Consider the following 12,280-nt stretch of genomic DNA (forward strand, 5'->3'; position numbering starts at 1 on the left):
TCATAATAATTTGTTGGATACCAATTTTCAATGATTTATTGGGTATGGGTAAATCATGAAATTTATTGTTCATCCAATGACAAGTATTAAGTCTTGTGTGTAAACTTTAGCAAAATCATGAAATAAAATATCCATAAACCTCCAAGTTTTGTTTCATCTAAGATCTGGTATCAAACCATGAATACAAATGCATGGTCACGTAAAATAAATATTCTAAAGTCTTGTGTGTAAACTTTGGCAAAACCTTGAAATTAAATATCCACAAACATCCAAGTTTTGTTTCATCCCTAAAATCAGATAACCATGAAAATAAATGAATTTACAGTATGCAGGATCAGGTAGAATCGCGATTTATTATTCTGGGGGACAAGTCAAATCTTTAGGCATTGACCTGGCTCACTTAAAATTCCTTGACTTTAGGTTCAGGATAACTCAAAATTGTAAAAATCATCAGGAGCCATGCTTTCAAGAACTGTCAAATGGTATATGATACTACTCAGAATAAAATTATAATCTGACAAGTTTCTAGATTTTTTTTCCATTTTGCTGAAAAAATAAATATAGTCTCAGAAATGTTTTGCATCAGTTTCCAAATCCACTTTTACAATAGCTATACTATGACTACGCTACAATTTCCTTAGCAACCTTTTGAACCAATCAAAAGGCTTTTTAGACTTACAAAATATAACATCTTCCCAGTGATCCTTGCCTAGTGACTTGGACCGCCGGGCAGTTTTACGTTTAAACAAGCCCCTCCCCACTTTAGCCGGTGAGTTTTCTTTATCAGCTTCAGATGTCTGTTGTGTTCCCATGATATCGTCTGCTCTGTAAATTAAAAAAAAAGTTTGTTATATCACTGACAATATAAGTATAATTATTGGACCACAGATATTTTATCCAGTTGTGATTGGTTAAATGCCATCACGTGGTGACCCCTATGAGACCATACGGGGTAAGTAAGTTTCATATGGGGTTCATGACACGTTACAGAATTCAGGTGTTTATAAAAATGCAGGTTTCTAGTCCAAAATTCTTTTGTCAGGCAAGGGCAAAATATTTTTATCATATGGAGAATTGTGTGTTGATGTCAGATCTTAAATTGTTTTTATTTAGAGATGTGCCATAAAAGCCTACATTGAACCCAGGGAATTCCCTTTCTCAATCTGAACTATGGGTGTGTATCATCTATGCTTTTGTATAGTGGAAATATAAGTGAAATTCTAATTTGCTTCTAAATGTAGTTACCTCATTTTTTAAGTGACAGCCTAGGTGAAATAGCACTAAGTCTATTCACATCTTTGATAGACTCAAAATTATTAAGAAGATAACATGTATTTAACCAACTTTTAAGTCAGTTGACATAGTCGACATATAACATAGACACCTTTCTATTGTTGTAGACTGCATGTATTTTATTTGTTTTAATGTTGAATTGGGCCGAAAGTCCTTTCCTACTATACCATCAGTTCTAACAAATAGCCCTAATTTGTACATAACAAAATAATATGACATTCATCTTCAATGCCAATATAATTACCTTGTTCTATTAGGATAATTTGTACACAACAAAAGTATATGACATTCATCTTCAATGTCAATATAATTACCTTGTTTTATTAGGATAATTTGTACACAACAAAAGTATATGACATTCATCTTCAATGACAATGTAATTACCTTGTTCTATTAGGAATGATTCCCTTTTTGTTCTCTTTATTATTTTTGCCGAGGGACACAGCTAACCATGACCCCACACTTCCTCTAAATAGTGTATCCTTGACCAGGAATATATCGCCATGGTTTATAGATAATTCTCCTTGTTCGGCAGTCTCTAACGAAAAATGAGCTCTGTAAAAAATGGAAAAACATTAAGATCTTTTATATATACATATTTCAAATAAATCAATATTTTTATCATTGATGTTGCAGTTTTAAGTTTTGAAGTTTACTTTTTGACAGTGTTTGTGTTGCTCTAATTTTAGTTTTCTATGTATACTTTTTAGGACTGTTTTTCTTGGTGTTTCTGGTTTTTCTTTAACTTGTGAGTTTTGACTGTTCCCATTAGTATCTTCAGATTCTTTTGTAATAGTGGTTAACAAGCAATACAGAATATTAATTTTACTATTGTATTTGATACTGAATATCAGCAAGCTGAAAGCTGCAATATGGCTGGACAATATTATGGTTTGTTTGTATAGTATGTTACTGCTAGTATAACTTTTTACAGGTAAACAGCATCTTAAATCTGTACGTAATACTGATTCATTATAATGAGTCCTTGCATTTTAAATTGTTTCTTTTAAACTTTAAGAATTTGTCTGTTATAGTGTTTATTGCTCTTTGGTCAGTTGGTTATCTCTTTGACACATTCCCCGTTCCCATTATCTGCTTTATTTATCAAGGTGAGACAAATTAGTGAACATGTAAAGATGACACTATATTTACTATGACAATAAACCACATTAGTTTGTAAAATCTCATTCCCCTTTCCCTCATATTATTTAACTCTGTTTCAACAAAAGTTTTAAAACTGACTGTGCAGTATGGGCTTTGACTCCACAAATTAACTTTATGAGCTATGGACAAGTTACATACCTGACATAGAATGAATCCCCTGCCTCTTTACTGGCCATTATTCTGTCATATTCTAAAAAATAAATAATCATATGAAACTAAAATTTAGAAAATAATGATAATTTCCTAGATTTATTGATAACTCTGTAAGCACTTTGGGGTATTTCATACCAAACTGGTGGTGTCTAATTTTTATTGGCCAAGGAACTATTGCAATCCAAGTTATTTGAGTTCACTGTTGCAGACCTGCCAACTATCCCGATTTTCGCGGTATCATCCCGATTTTTACCCCTCAACCCGAATCCCGATATCGGGATTGTAAAATTACCTAAAATCCCGATTTTCAACAAATATACCCGAAAAAATTATTGTTTACCGATTTTGAAGTTTTTCTGATCAATTTTAAAAAATCAATCATTTTACCTGGGGACATATTATGACAAGTTAATGACCCTTCACTAATCAACAGTCACAACAGGTGTCCTAATTAGTGGTTGTATGTAATCAGATTACCTAATGGGTCGTAACAAACCTCAAAATTAATTTGTATAAATTTGGTCAAACAGCCTTTCAATTTTAATCAATTTATCATACAAGCACAATTTGCAACATTTGCCGTAGTTCCCAGCAAAATCATAATTAATTGAGAGATGAGAACTGTAAAGAACTCTCAAGAAAACATCGTTCATCTTGAAATTTGTTTAATTTTCGAAACCAGACATCGTATGTCTGTTGATCTAAAATCGACGCCATTTTGTATACACTTCTACTGTGTTACTGTATAAGCCTCCGCAGATAAGAGCACCTCTGAATACAAAGAAAGATAACTCAAATTTAATCCATTTTCTCATTGATACTAATATAAAGACCATGAGTAAGACTTAATCAAAATCTGTCTTCATCCTTCTTACTTTAGGACATGTAGTTTTAGGTGTTTTGAGTCAAGGTTCATAGATGAGAAGGTCTTTGGAGGGGGGAAAAGGGGGGGGGTCTCTACTTTGAATCCTTTATTTTTAATGCCATTTTCTCTATTCCTCAGTTATTTTGTCAATTTTATAATTTAATAGTACAAGAATCATGCAAATAAAAGTAACCAAGGCCAACAAGCTCATCATTAGTATACCAAAAGAAAAAAGATGAGAACTTGAGACTATTTTAGGAGTAAAAAACAATGCTCACAGAAAAGTCGCTAAAATTGTAACCCTTAAAAATCTTGTCGCGCGCTAAATCCCCCATGGAGATTTTTAAAAGTTGGCAGGTCTGCTGTTGATACTGTCACATTAGGTGTGCTTATTCAAAAGGCTTGGCCCAGTCACAATACCAATTGGTCAAAATGTTTTTCAAGTTCCAGTATGAAATTTATCTTCTTAATCTGATCCACTTAAAATGTTTAGCCCATAGCTAGTAAAAGGTTATTTGTATGAAGGAAGTCTTTTAAAATGCACTTAAAATACATTTCCATATTTTTGGACTTTATGTAGATATAAATAATGTTAATACCTTCTTTTTTATAGTGAACTTGCATCTGAACTTGACCTTCCAGGCTTGTTAAGTAGGTCACTGCCTCCTCTCTGGATAAACCATGAATTTCTTTGTTATTTGCCTGTAAAAAAAAAAAAAAAAAATTAATTATCACTACAACTATCAGTTTCCAAAGTATACACAGAATATACCAACTAAGCACAAGCAGCAGATAACTTAAATCACATGTTTGCCAATTTGTCAGAAAATACAAAACTACAAAAAACAAGTTCTTAGTAAATTTAAAAAAAATAACACTTTTAAAAACCATCCTTATGCCATTAAATAAATCCATCTACTTTGAATTCACAAAAATTTAATAACAAAGACTATAATATTAATAATCTATAAACTTCATAAACTTTTTACATCTGTCTCAGACAGCTCTATGTCCTGAATATGTATGAGATATTTGTAACTGAACTTAGATCAAACAATCAATAATTAAGGTGATACTCAACACTACAGGGAGATAACTCTGTAAAATCAGATAAACATTTAATTATGTTATGTTGTTAAGGGAAATTAAGCTTCTCAATGATCAAAATTAGTGTTTATCAAACTGCTTTATAACCAGTGTATTTTTTTTTATTAATTGGTTGGTTCAAATTTTTTGAAATTTTTGTATTTTTGTCCAAGGGTCAAAGTTTGTCAAAATTATAGGAAAATTAAACAAGTCAAATTAATTTTAGTGAAGGTGTTGGGTAAGACCTTAAATGGAACCTGTATGCACATTCCTAAAGATTGAAAAACTATTAAAATTCCAGTGAGCCCCATGTTATATTCTTACCAATAAAATCTCATCTCCCTCAGTGAGCCCCATGTTATATACTTACCAATAAAATCTCACCTCCCTCAGTGAGCCCCATGTTATATACTTACCAATAAAATCTCATCTCCCTCAGTGAGCCCCATGTTATATACTTACCAATAAAATCTCATCTCCCTCAGTGAGCCCCACGTCAGCTGCACCACTGCCAGGCTGTACAGAGGCTATAAATATCCCTGTGGCATTCCCTCCAGCGAGCCTCAATCCTAATCCTAAATCTGGCTGCTTGTGGAAGAACACAAACCTGGGATCAGAACTGAAATGAACAAAACCTTTTGCTATATCACTTCTGTATGGTAAATAACTGTGTTAAACTTAATATAGAGTTACCTGCCCTTATTTAATAATTAACATTATCTAATTACTAATTACTGAATTTATCTACATCTCACTGATAATTGAAATGATTGGTTAACAGAAGTTTTATTTACATCTGACTGAACTCAGCATGAATTTGTTAATAATATGTCAAGGACAACTACCGACCAATGAGTAGACAACAGCTGGAGGCCAGCAACGGGTCTTCAACGGGATAGGATACTTCTGACAACATCTCACTGATGATTACTGACTTGCCAATAGAGGTCACCAAGGTCATATAAAGTACACAAAGGTGAGAATACTTACATGATATCATTTCTCTTGCCGACGTATCTCCTACAAATATAGTAAGGTGATGATATCTAGCGTGTATAAATAAAGCTATGCAAATATCTAAGTGGAGTTGTCATATATTGTCACTGGTACAAAAATTATTTATTAAATTGTACTGTTATTCCACTGACCCAGGTTAGGGGAGGGTTGGGATCCCGATAACATGTTTAACCCAGCCACATTATTTTAGTTTGTGCCTGTCCAAAGAGCCTGTAATTCAGTGGTTGTCTTTTGTTTATGTGTTGCATATTTGTTTTTCGTTCATTGTTTTATATAAATAAGGCCTTTAGTTTTCTTGTTTGAATTGTTTTACATTGTCTTATCAGGGCCTTTTATAGCTGACTCTGTGGTATGGGCTGTGCTCATTGTTGAAGGCCGTACGGTGACCTATAGTTGTTAATGTCTGCATCATTTTGGTCACTTGTGGACAGTTGTCTCATTGGCAATTATACCACATCTACTTTTTTTATATGACTTATCTGGGTTGTTCCAAAAGAAAATACTATGCCCCCCTCCATTTCCATGGATGGACCTTTTTTCAACCCCCACTACCCACAGAAATAAAATAATATTAGAACAACACTCCCTTTGCATTTTGGTAGTACCATTGTGATTATAAGGATTTTAAGCAATAAAATGTGTTTCTATATTTTTTGTGCAGTAGTGCCAGCACCATGTGTTATATATTCCTTTATCCAAATTTTCTTAGATTTTGAAAAGCTTGTTTTCTCCACCGTGCAGTTATATAAGAAATAGTCATGATGGAAGCAAAGTTTAAAAGCAAATTGAAAAATGCCACCCTCAATGATCATTTGCAAATATTTGTTTAATGTTTTTGATACTGCAATAGATGTTGGTCAAATTTACATTTCATACTTAGAAGTTACTCATAATTGAATCTTATTACAAGTTAATAATAAAAATGTTCACATCATGAACAAGTTAAAAATAAAATTTATCCATTACAACATTTATTGCAGCATTTAAACAAGCATGACAATTGTGAAATGTATGATTATAAGCTATAAAATGTATTTCTATATTAAGTGCATGTGTGATATTCCTTTTGCATATTGATCATCAACTCTTTTGCTGTGTAAATACATTTGTTAACCCTTTCCTCCATAATGATGCCTTTTGACACGTATAGAGTACCTCGGTTGAAACACCTTGACTAGAAAGTGTCTGCAGTAGACTTAATAAAATTTGTATCCAATATCAAAAGGAATACGATAGGAATATCCTACATAAATTGATGAAATGTTTGTTTTTCACAATTTTCAGCATTTTATTGAAAATACTATGGGAATCAAGTATGCAAAAAAAAAATCAAAATTTCAATGGAGGAAATTTTCTTGGTTTTTCTCATTTTTTTTAAATCTTGAACTTACTCGTCGTGGTGATGTCTCCTTGTTGGAGCTTTGTCCATATGAGATTCTGGTCTGTCGCTATAGTAACCATCATTTTGTGGAGGAGAATTGTAAAAATCATCCGACCGTAAAGCTTCCTTTCCTGGGCTTGGTGGTCGAGGGGGAGCATCTGTAAAATAACAAAATAGTTTAATATACAACATTTAACATTAATCAGCATTTAGCCTAGGAAAAACTTTCCGAAGAAGTTGCATTACTTTCAAATACACCTTATTGCTATTTGACCGTCATTACTGAGTGTCAAAGAAGTTTCCATAAAATGTTAATATCAAAAGAGAATATTTTTGACACCACAAAGGAAAAGTGATTGTCGTATGAATATTTGGAATTGTCAATACAGTTATCACCTATATTCCTAAATAACAATAATGTCTAGTGGTTCAGCTGAAAACCAAACGGGTTGAAACTAATGCTAATTGTATTCAATGATTTTACAAAATCCAATGTTATAATTGGAGACGTTCAACTGTTCTTTTTGTACAATTATCATTTCTAGGAATAAATATTTTTCACTAACTATCAGGTCTGACACTATCATACAAGTTTGATTTTAAAAATTTGGCAGTTTATTTTCTTTTTAGAATTATTTTGACTTTTTAAGTAGAATAATTAGACCGTTGGTTTTCCCGTTTGAATGGTTTTACACTAGTAATTTTGGGGCCCTTTTTAGCTTGTTGTTCGGTGTGAGCCAAGGCTCCGTGTTGAAGGCTGTACTTTAACCTATAATGGTTTACTTTTTAAATTGTTATTTGGATGGAGAGTTGTTTCATTGGCACTCATCATAATACCACATCTTCCTATATCTAAATATGCAGTATGGATTTTTTCTTATTGTTAAAGGCTGTTCAGTTTCCTATAACTCCTTTGATCCACTTCATGTAAAGTTAAACTTCTGATGGACAGCTCACTTTTATACTGAGATACTCACTAATTTGTAGTTAAAGTGGTACCAAACACCTTGACTTAAATTTTTTCATCTCAATTAATTTACACCCTTTGAGAAAAATATCAGACACCTTATTGGAAAAAATTTGTTAGATATATAGCAGTTTGAAATTCATTAATTTTGATTATTGAGGATTCACATTTTTTAACAGTAGAACTTGGGGTAAAAATGTTTTTACAGAGTCATTGGCAACCATACCACATCTTCTTTTTCATATTATCTCCCTGTAGTTATATGTACCACCTTAATCTATTGAGAGAATAAGTTGAAGGACTTACTAGGGTCGACACCTGTTGGAAGGGGAGGTACTGGGGGTCCCTCATGGTCGTAGATGTACCTCCCGTCATACCGGGCATGCTCACTGGGAGGGTAGGCTCCACGTGGAATGTCTTGTTTATATACATCATCCACAGGCCCATTAGGGCGGTAGATGTTGACACTATCTATTTCACTTTTCTGGGTTTGGAGTGTTCCTTGTAATGTTCCATAACCAAGAGAAGCCTCTGTCAAAATATAAATAATAATTATATAGCTGATTATATGAAAGAAATTTCATGAAAATTGTAAAACCAATTAATTTATGTTCTATAAACAATGTTTTTTAACCAAAATAAACATGCTGGATTTCAGATACTTTTTATGAAAAAAATAGCTACCAGGTGATTTTATTATTTGAATATGATTTCTTCAAACGTAATTTAAAAAAAAAATCCAAATTTTCAATAGTGAATAAACTGTCTTAACAAAATATCATTTGAAACCCCACAAATAAGACTTACAAAGGAAACCTGATTGCATTTTTTTTAAATTTCAGTATGCAACTATGTTTAATAAAAAGCCATCTGTTTGTACCCTTATTCCTTGCCCTCTGTTCTCTCCCCTCCCCCACTCAATTTTATATCACATCTTACCATCATCCTGAAGCCTGTTTGTCTGCCTTCTATTCTCCAAGTTTTTCTTGGTGACAAACAGTTGTAATTTCTCCTTTGTCTTCTCTATAAGTTTCCTGGCCTCATGGACAGACAGATTATCTACAGGGGTATTGTTAATCTGTAATGCATAAATAGAAATTAGAGTGACTGTGACGTCCATTTTCAAGAAACCAATACACAACTTGATTTAGGGGCCAGCTGAGGACCATCTCTGTGTGCTGGATTTTTTCGCTGCATTGAACATTGTGTATCAACACCAGAGTCTAATATTAAACAGTAAAAAGAAAGTAGAAGGTCTGATAATGATTGAAGATTCAAAGGTATATCTAGAACTTTTTTTGAGAGAAGTGTTCTCCTCAGGGCCTTTTAGGCTTTTAGCACCGTGGTAATGTGATGCTATATTTCTAAATGTGATGCTATCTGAATTTATTTTCTAATAGATTGTGTTATGGATGTGATGTTATAATTTTTTGTAACAAGATGGTATTTCAAATTTCCTTTTTACTAGTTTACCCGAATGCGATAAGAAATATCTTGGGAGAACACTGATTCTTAAATAGGGTCACTGCATAATTTGTTATTTTTAATCAAAACAAGTTTTCCGTTTCATATAAAATGCAAAGATAAACATGATGAAGTTGAACAAACCTTTAATACTGTATCCCCTTCTTCTAATGTCCCTTCCTCTCTGGCAAGGGAACCAGAGTAAATCTCTTTTATAAAGAATTTACAGCCTAGTACAACTCCAAAATCTGAAACAAAACCAAAACACCTCATTATATATAAAGTAAAATGTTAGATGAATTAAAATGAACAACAACTCATTTATCAGTCAAATTATTGAAAGCGTGCTTAAGATTTCATTTGTGTATATTCTAATATTTTAACCCCTTTTTTATCATTATCATCATTCATATTTTAGCATACTATTTCTTTTTTTTTACTTTTATGCTCATCATCTTCATATTTAGCAAACCATCTCATTTTTTTGCCCTTTATACTTTATTCTTATTAATCATCCTAAAGGGGTTAGCAACCTTGTCTACCCATGAGGGTCAGAAATTGGTTTATATTCTACAGTCAAGTTAAGATTTTGCCATAAAATGTTATCAAAGTTATCACAATATTTTTTTTTTTTTTTTTATTTTTTCTTTCAATATTTTTTTCCTACCATTTCTATAAGAGTCATTAATAGACCTCATCATGAAGATTTACCAGATGAACTTTTGTAAGATTTCATCATTCCCCTTTAGAAGTTATCTCCCTTTTATTGTTTTTTTTGTATTTACCATCTTTCCTGTTCTTCTTCTCCAACATAATTTTGAGTGGAGTTTCTGGATCCATGATAGAGGCGACAACAACTCTTCTACGTATAACCTGTAAAAATACAAGATACCACAGGGTTAATAATTAGTATGTCAAGGTCACAACTACTTGTAAGCATATAACCTGTAAAATGAGTGAGAAAAATGATACAAAAGGTTAATAATTAGAACCAAATATGTCAAAGTCACAACTACTTGTAAATGTATAACCTGTAAAATGAGTGAGAACTAGAGGCTCTAAAGAGCCTGTGTCGCTCACCTTGGTCTATGTGCATATTAAACAAAGGACACAAATGGATTCATGACAAAATTGTATTTTGGTGATGGTGATGTGTTTGAAGTTCTTACTTTACTGAACGATTTTGCTTCTTACAATTATATCTATCATGAACTTTGCCCATTAGTAACAGAGAACTATATTTGGTAAAAATTTACATAAATTTACCAAATTAATGAAAATTGTTAAAAATTGACTATAAAGGGCAATAACTCCTTAAGGGGTCAATTGACCATTTAGGTCATGTTGACTTATTTGTAGATCTTACTTTGCTGAACATTATTGCTGTTTACAGTTTATCGCTATCTATAATAGTATTCAAGATAACCAAAAACGGCAAAATTTCTTTAAAAATTACCAATTGGAGGGCAGCAACCCAACAACCAGTTGTCCAATTCATCTGAAAAATTCAGGGCAGATAGATATTGACTTGATTAACAATTTAACTTCTTGTCAGATTTGCTCTAGATGCTTTGGTTTCATAGTTATAAGCAAAAAACTGCATTTTACCCCTATGTTCTATTTTTAGCCGTGGCGGCCATCTTGGTTGGTTGACCAGGTCACGCCACACATTTTTTAAACTAGATACCCCAAAGATGATTGTGGCCAAGTTTGGATTAATTTGGCCAAGTAGTTTCAGAGGAGAAGATTTTTGTAAAAGATTACTTTAATTTACGAAAAATGGTTAAAAATTGACTATAAAGGGCAATAACTCCTAAACGGGTCAACTGACCATTTTGGTCATGTTGACTTATTTGTAGATCTTACATTGCTGAACATTATTGCTGTTTACAGTTTATCTCTATCTATAATAATATTCAAGATAATAACCAAAAACAGCAAAATTTCCTCAAAATTACCAATTCAGGGGCAGCAACCCAACAACCGATTGACCGATTCATCTGAAAATTTGAGGGCAGATAGATCTTGACCTGATAAACATTTTTATCCAATGTCAGATTTCCTCAAAATGCTTTGGTTTTTGAGTTATAAGCCAAAAACTGCATTTTACCCCTTTGTTCAATTTTTAGCCGTGGCGGCCATCTTGGTTGGTTGACCAGGTCACGCCACACATTTTTAAAACTAGATACCCCAAAGATGATTGTGGCCAAGTTTGGATTAATTTGGCCAAGTAGTTTCAGAGGAGAAGATTTTTGTAAAAGATTACTTTAATTAACGAAAAATGGTTAAAAATTGACTATAAAGGGCAATAACTCCTAAACGGGTCAACTGACCATTTTGGTCATGTTGACTTATTTGTAGATCTTACTTTGCTGAACATTATTGCTGTTTACAGTTTATCTCTAACTATAATAATATTCAAGATAATAACCAAAAACAGCAAAATTTCTTCAAAATTACCAATTCAGGGGCAGCAACCCAACAACAGATTGACCGATTCATCTGAAAATTTCAGGGCAGATAGATCTTGACCTGATAAACATTTTTACCCCATGTCAGATTTGCTCTAAATGCTTTGGTTTTTGAGTTTTAAGCCAAAAACTGCATTTACCCCTATGTTCTATTTTTAGCCGTGGCGGCCATCTTGGTTGGTTGACCGGGTCACGCCACACATTTTTTAAACTAGATACCCCAATGATGATTGTGGCCAAGTTTGGTTTGATTTGGTCCAGTAGTTTCAGAGGAGAAGATTTTTGTAAAAGATTACTTTAATTAACGAAAAATGGTTAAAAATTGACTATAAAGGGCAATAACTCCTAAACGGGTCAACTGACCATTTTGGTCATGTTGACTTATTTGTAGATCTTACTTTGCTGAACATTATTGCTGT

At 32.8% G+C, this 12,280-nt stretch overlaps 1 protein-coding gene across 3 annotated transcripts in view; it reads right to left on the bottom strand.

Annotated features, from left to right (window-relative positions):
• Window positions 1-12,280, bottom strand: part of LOC134718451 (tight junction protein ZO-1-like) — a 103,744-nt gene that overhangs the window by 42,623 nt on the left and 48,841 nt on the right. For all 3 annotated transcript variants that reach the window (XM_063580970.1, XM_063580969.1, XM_063580968.1), the window contains exons 8-18: window positions 10,176-10,263; window positions 9,535-9,638; window positions 8,866-9,004; window positions 8,233-8,457; window positions 6,970-7,117; window positions 5,552-5,581; window positions 5,024-5,180; window positions 4,075-4,177; window positions 2,596-2,647; window positions 1,678-1,848; window positions 680-825 (exon numbers count right to left, since the gene is read on the bottom strand). In XM_063580970.1, coding sequence (XP_063437040.1) covers window positions 680-825; window positions 1,678-1,848; window positions 2,596-2,647; window positions 4,075-4,177; window positions 5,024-5,180; window positions 5,552-5,581; window positions 6,970-7,117; window positions 8,233-8,457; window positions 8,866-9,004; window positions 9,535-9,638; window positions 10,176-10,263 — 1,363 coding nt within the window. The remainder of the gene's footprint in view (window positions 1-679; window positions 826-1,677; window positions 1,849-2,595; window positions 2,648-4,074; window positions 4,178-5,023; window positions 5,181-5,551; window positions 5,582-6,969; window positions 7,118-8,232; window positions 8,458-8,865; window positions 9,005-9,534; window positions 9,639-10,175; window positions 10,264-12,280) is intronic.

This window comes from Mytilus trossulus, chromosome 5 (genome assembly GCF_036588685.1).
Source record: "Mytilus trossulus isolate FHL-02 chromosome 5, PNRI_Mtr1.1.1.hap1, whole genome shotgun sequence".
Classification (NCBI taxonomy): domain Eukaryota; kingdom Metazoa; phylum Mollusca; class Bivalvia; order Mytilida; family Mytilidae; genus Mytilus; species Mytilus trossulus.